The sequence below is a fragment of the Polyodon spathula genome, chromosome 15 (assembly GCF_017654505.1).
Source record: "Polyodon spathula isolate WHYD16114869_AA chromosome 15, ASM1765450v1, whole genome shotgun sequence".
Classification (NCBI taxonomy): Eukaryota; Metazoa; Chordata; class Actinopteri; order Acipenseriformes; family Polyodontidae; genus Polyodon; species Polyodon spathula.
In genome coordinates, this window is record NC_054548.1 from 21,899,005 (window position 1) to 21,906,155 (window position 7,151).

The window sequence follows — 7,151 nt, forward strand, 5'->3', positions numbered from 1 at the left end:
ATATATATATATATATATTATATATAAAAATCAGTATTTGCTAATTCAAATTAGGAGCATGTACTAAACATGCTCTTGTCTGGATTTTGTATCGATACAGTTACATCGATACAACGCCAGTAACAACTCCAATGTGAGCAGATGTTGCAATGCTGTTCTGCAGTGATACCGGTATGTAAATGCAAGTGTAAAAAAGGCTAGATGGTGTAAAAGGTTGTGGGAGTCCACTTGTAGAGAGTACAGACACAGGGGTTGTGGTTGAAAAGCCAGCTAAGATGCCCAGGTTTTATTTATTTACCACTAATGATGGTAGTGTTGGTTTTTCAACAAAACATAAAACACTGCACAAAAATACAAAACCAAAGTGCTGCTCCCCATGAAAAAGGAGGTCCGGCACCAGGAGCACTCTCTTCTCTAAACTAACCCTAAGTTCCAGTTTGCAGATATACATGTGTGAGACTGAACTAAACAATTTATTTTATCGGCTTCCTTCTTAGTAAAGGGTCCTGATCCTGTCAGCTGTTCACAGCCTACTCAATATCGATTAGATCTAAGATGCTCACACTGGGCTACTTTTTTAAACATATTGGCAATCAATTATTCAATTAGAATATACCCACATTCCACACATGTCTTCCAGGGATGGATATTTAAACCCCATTACTGACAATTTGTAACACATCAAACAAATTCGAACAAACTCCATGGAAGAATGCAGTCCCTGCTACAGATGGTCATTATTTATGTTTTGCAGTACATCAACATGTCCTTCTTTCTACATCTATGGACAAAATGATTGAGATCATTTAAAACAAAAAGGACATGAACATCATTTCAATATTTTATTTAACATCATGTAATCAACAAAACAACTAAATTATACTGGAAAAGTCTGCCTGAAGCCATAATAGTAGTACAGTATTTCATGTTAGATTTCCAAGTGTCCCATTTTTCTATTTGTGTAAGTATTCGTGAAGTACAGTATATGGACAACTACAAAGCAGGATGTAATTCAATAAGTCAACATAACATTATTCAGCAGGTTTCATTCGACAGTGTTAATTCTATAGGATGATGCAAAAGTTTTGGCCATAGGTGTACTTCATTAATATTATTATTATATTTATTATTATTATTATTATTATTATTATTATTATTATTAGTTATAGTAGTAGTAGTAGTATTACTATTTGTAGTAGTAGTAGTATCAAATGCATTTCATATATAGAAAAAAACTGGAAAATAAATCCAGCACGAAATTGTACTGACAACATAAGGCAGATCTTTTAACTATTGTATCAAATTGACCTTGTTAAGTAGGCCTGATGGGGCACATCACTGGGATCCCCCACAATGGTTGTATGGAAACACTGGGTCGCTAATTATGGAAATCAGCATGAAAGGCTCAATGCCTACAGCTAAATAATACCAGACTGCCAGTGTTTCACATCTCTCCTACCCACAGCACAGCCATAGATCTGGAGCAAATGTACATTCTCCCAAAGAACTGTCATCAAGGGCTGCAGGGGGAGGGGGGGAGACTGCAGGAGCCAGTCACCAATTTGTTCCACCTTATTAACAGCTTGTAATCTTCTCATCTGTTTCCAATGTCTGTTGTAAATATGATTGCTAAAAGGGGGGAGGGTTAAGGTTAATTCTTGCTCACAAGGTAACCCCTCCCAAACTGTTACTTTTGTTTGTTCAGTCATTACATGGTTGTTTTGCACCTGTTCTCCCTGATAAAGATTACATCTGTGAATTTCACAAACATTTTTTATGAATTCATTTTTTAAAATAGAGACAATTTTATATAGTTTCCCTAGCTCCCTGTTAATAGCATAACATAAATAGCCATAACAAATTTTTATCTCTGTAAAATATATATAAGGGATCGAGGGACAATTATATATTGTATTCGTCGCCCGCATATATATATATATATATATATATATATATATATATATATATATATATATATATATATATATATATATATATATATATATATATATATATATATATATATATATTCGTATATAATATTATATCATATTACAGTATCAAACACATATTGAATATAATTTTAATGTTAAGCACCATAACAACTTATATATGTAGCATGTTTAATGTATACAAATAAATATTTTTAATGGCAAACTCCATTTCTATTGGCCCTAAGCCATATCCTATTGTGTGGAAAACTAAAATAGTCAGCTGCTAAGGTAACTTATTTGCTAATCTTAGCAAAGCATGTGAAATGAGAGCTTCGGTCCACTCCCTACCAAAATTAAGGTTTCTGTTTTACAGATTCCCCTCGCACCCTTAGTTAAAAAGCCAGTACATCAAATAAGACCAAACAAGTATATTTAATAAGACCAGCAGATATAGACCAAAAACCATCTACAACAGTTTTATAAAGAATATCATATTTTATTTTAATCCATCAAACACATTTTATAAAAAACAAACTATCGTAAAATGCCTAATGAGTTAGATGTGATATACTTTCCTTTGAATAGCTGCTGTGTTGGCCAAATGCAGCTGCCTTTTTGATTATTTTGCATGTTATGTCCATTTTAAAACACTTGTACATCAAACCTGAAAATTGCACAAGTGAATTTAGGCATCCTTAGCTGTGAGGCTAAAAATGTAATTTAATATACATGCCCATCAAAAAATTGCTTTGACAAGTACGACAATTTGCGCAATAAAGAGTACAAAGCGTATTACTCCTATTAGGACACTTCTAATTGTAGCCTCACCCACTTATGCTGCTAAGACTACACATTAGGACCAACATAATTGAAATCATGGTATAATAGCACTTTCTGATGACTTTTTGAGACCCTGAAATGTGTTTTATTATGGCAAGCACTTAAATTTCTCCCCCTGTACTAGTGTGACAGCTTGAAGGATGAGTATATGAAAAGATTCCTCTGCATATCCATAATTATTTTTTTACATGTTATCTCCTCTGTCTTGTTTGTGTATGATTTGTTTTCTGGATTTACAGTGATTCATAGAAAAGTTACTAAAAAAAAAATCAGTCAAGTATCTAATAAGCACCTTGACTTTTTTGAGTCAACTGAATTGAGTCAGTTAAAATCAATTAACTAAAAACCACGCTAAAAGAAACCTGCTTTCCAGCTATGCTGTGTCAGCTTTTTAAAGTCAATGTCAATTGTACTGAAGTGATGTGAGTCTGAGAGACGGATAAAAGCAGTCCCTGTTATTCTGGTAAAGGATTTGGTTAAGCCAATCCAGTCCCTTGCAGCCTTGGTTTCAAGGCCCACAAAAGGCCTTTTTCTCTATGAGATGAAAGTGTTGCTTGTGTTTTTCAAGCTAATAAAGAGGACTGGAAATGCAGCTTTTGTTTACATCTCTCTCTCTCTCTCTCTCTCTCTATATAATATATATATATATATATATATATATATATATATATATATATATATATATATATATATATATATATATATATATATGTATTAAAACAAAAGCTGCATTTCCAGTATATATTTTTTATAACCCTCTGCCTGCCACCCAAACTGCCTCGGACAGAACTTTGTGCTCTCTCTCCCCTTTCTGAGTGCAGGTGTGCCTGGCTCTCAGCAGCAGTGCAGAGCATAAACAGGCAGTTATTGATACTGCACTGTTTTATATTACCCTGGGTCTCTCTAATCCATCAGGCCTCTTTCAGTGAGGGACAGGAGCTGGAAGTTGAGCCACACATCCTGGGCTCAGAGCTGCCTTCTTTCTCCAGCTGCCAGCATGCCAGGGGCCCTTTCATCCACCCCTCTTCCTGTCTCCCTCGTTTCTGTCTATTCATAGTCTGCAAAACCCCAGCCGGGTGGCACAGGCTCCTGGCAGGGAAGCGACTTTAGAAAAAACTTGAGTTTTTCGCCCTCTCTTAAGTTTCTTCTCCTATTTTTGATAAACACTTTGCCTTCTGTTTCCCTCTGTCCTTTCTTATTTAATGAAAAAAGGAAAAGGAAAGGATTGTTTTCAGTTTCTACTCTAATTCAATGAAATAATTTCATGCTGCCCTCCTTATTTACCTGCCAAAGTTATTTGGTTCATTTTAAAACATTCGTTTGTTTATTTTATGAAATCTGGCCAATTTAAAAAAAAAAAAAAAAGTTTCAAATTAGCAAGACCCACCCCCCTGCCCCCCTTTAAATTAGGACAAATTGCCTCTTTTTACTAATTACTGTAACACTTTGAGAGACGTGCGACTGGATTGTTGAGAAACACAGCTGTGCTATAACACAAATAAATAACTACTTCCAAAGAACTCTACAGACCAATGTATCTGTAGCACTAAACTCCTGTGCCTTTGTTATATGGTACCCATGTCTAGGAATAACGGAATTAACTACCATCAAACAAGTACTCTGCTGACCTTGCTATCAAGGCTACAAATATATATTTTTTTCAGTAACTTTTCTCTGAATCACTCTAAATCCAGAAAACAAATCATACACAAACAAAAACACTCCATTGACAAAGGTATGTGAATGTGGAACTCTCCCAAATGTTCAATAATTTGCTCTTATAACAATAATGTAAATATTCAATATAAATATATATATATATATATATATATATATATATATATATATATATATATATATATATATATATATATATATATATATATATAGTATATATAATTAAAATTAGGATCATGTTAGTCTTAATTAATGACCAATAATTCATTGATGAGCTCTTCAGCAATTCAATTAATTAGTAATTCATCATTTATTACAAATTTTAGTTATGATGCTATAGCAAAATAAAATAAAATAATAAAACAGCTATGTGAACCTTTGCTATTGAAATAGTTGAAAGTGAAACTTATTTTTGTTAAAACAGTATTAATAAACCCAGTAGTATTTTTCTTCTGATATTAGAAATGCTTACTTCTTTAAGGAAACTAACAGCCAATTGGACAACTCAGCTAATGCATCAGCACTGCTAATTGGCTAAAGCTTCCTTGCTTAAATGCCTTCAGCTTGTTTTTGAACAAACACCCCCTGCAATCGAGAACTGTAATCAGAGAACTATTCAACCACTGAGCTGATATACGTTCATACAGCCAACTGGAAGCTTTTGCAGAAATACTAGGACGAACGATAGATGAACAAGGAGCAGTTTTTGTAATGCAATGCACCATGGTGTGAAACTTGACTTTTTTCAAAAAGCTCTACCAGTATTTAGAAGGAAATAATTAGGCCGGGAAGAAAAAGAAAAAGAAAAAAATAGATGTATTGCTACCAGATGTATTGCTACCACAATGTTGATACTGACTTAAACAACTGAGCAAAAGATCCAAGGGCTTTCTACTGAAGTTCAGAGGCAGGAGTGAAAATAAAAGGTTTCTTGGACGTCTACTAGATTGTAACACTTACAACATGAGCACTCCGATAAAATCAAAGTGTGGTGATGCACAGATGAACTCTTCTATCGGTGGCAAACAGAACCCAAGTGTGACATATCCAAGTGAGAACCTGGGCAGTAGGGCTTGTCTCCATGGAAACTCCAAAATCATCAAAGAACTAAGTCCAGAAGAGCAACAGGAACTAAGGAGGAAGATTAACAACCGCGAAAGGAAGAGGATGCAGGACCTGAATGTTGCTATGGATGCTCTTAGAGAGCTGATGGTGCCTTACTCTGCTGCCCACCAGCATGGTTCTAGTGGCAGGAAGCTCTCTAAGATCTCAACCCTTGTCCTGGCCAGGAACTACATCCTCCTGCTTAGTTCTTCACTGCAGGAGATGAAGAGGCTGATTGGAGAGATGAGCGGACCTGCGCCCAGGCTTCTGCTGGCTGGATGGCCACTGTTCACAACGCAGGGATCCCTGCTTCTGACCTCTGACACCATTATGGCTAGCAAGTGCCCACTGCTGTCCTTAGAGGACCACCAGTATTCCCAGCTACAGTGGTCGAATGGTGGCCCCATCTGTCCCTGTGCCATGTGCAGGCTACCTCGCTTCATCCAATCTGTCCCCAATCCCAGGTTTTCAAAATGAGCTCTTCTGTTAGCGTTTAACAGTTTTCTTGACATTTTCAGCTTCTTGACATTTTTGAAGAAACAATGCACTGCTGGCTGGCTGTTATGTTTTGTTTTTTTTCGGGGGGGGGGGGGGGGGGGGGGTTGCTCTAAAATTGTTACAACATTCATTGTTTTAGTTTCTGAGAATTGTTTTATTTTTATACTAAAAAGGGTATATAAGGATCTTTTTGTTTCACTATGCATGCAGGGTATTTGGAGACTAATCTGTGGCAGCTTTTAGAAACATCTTGCTGTGAATAGAGATTTTATCATGTTTGTAATTGTACTCCAAGCAAAGTGGAAGTTAAAGTGGAAATATCTGTCTAACTACATTAATTAATATGTAAAAAATAAAAGAAACACACTTACATAGAGGACATAACTACATAATACTGTACAATGATTAACATTCGATATGTCTTTACTGAGAAGATGTGAAATTTATAATAAAATTAATTTGCATTATAGATCAACAAAGAGACATGTTTTACTTAGCAGCTGTTGCAATTCATTTTCCTGTTTTAAAAAAGAAATGACTAATCCAGTAGTGTATAATCATAACATTTTACAGCTATTGTAAACTTACCGACTATCATATCATAACACTAATATGGTATTGGGGTGAGAATTTTAGTGGGCAGACTGCTTGAATTCTAAACTTTCTGTTAAATTGGTTTATAATGGAAAACTGCCGGCTGTTGGTCAGGAAATGTGACTGGCAGTTGGGACAATTTACATTTAGACTATTCAAATATATGTCTCAATGTGAACGTTTGGATATTTTCCTTATATCAGACACACAAGTCTGGAATAGCTATCCTGGTATAAAATTGGTTCAAGGTTGTTTATTAGTACTGTATGTAAGGAGGCAAAAGAATGGAATGAGAGGCAATTTTATATAGTTTCCCTAGCTCCCTGTTATACAATGCCTTGCAAAAGTATTCAGACCCCTGACCAATTTTCTCATATTACTGAATTACAAATGTACATTGAAATTTCGTTCTGTTCCATATTTTATTTTAAAACACTTAAACTCAAAATCAATTATTGTAAGGTGACATTGGTTTTATGTTGGGAAATATTTTTAAGAAAAATT

The 7,151-nt window shown here is 35.0% G+C and overlaps 1 protein-coding gene across 1 annotated transcript; it reads left to right on the top strand.

The window, feature by feature from the left end:
• The first annotated feature begins 5,047 nt into the window (after positions 1-5,047).
• LOC121328061 (oligodendrocyte transcription factor 1-like) lies at positions 5,048-6,145 on the top strand. The gene has a single exon (XM_041272532.1). It carries the CDS (start codon positions 5,415-5,417, stop codon positions 6,030-6,032), a length of 618 nt encoding a protein of 205 aa, XP_041128466.1. The 5' UTR covers positions 5,048-5,414; the 3' UTR covers positions 6,033-6,145.
• The last annotated feature ends 1,006 nt before the right edge of the window (positions 6,146-7,151 follow it).

Excerpts from the sequence above, each read along its gene's own strand:
- LOC121328061 (XM_041272532.1), top strand. The coding sequence starts at position 5,415 with ATGAGCACTCCGATAAAATCAAAGTGTGGTGATGCACAGATGAACTCT.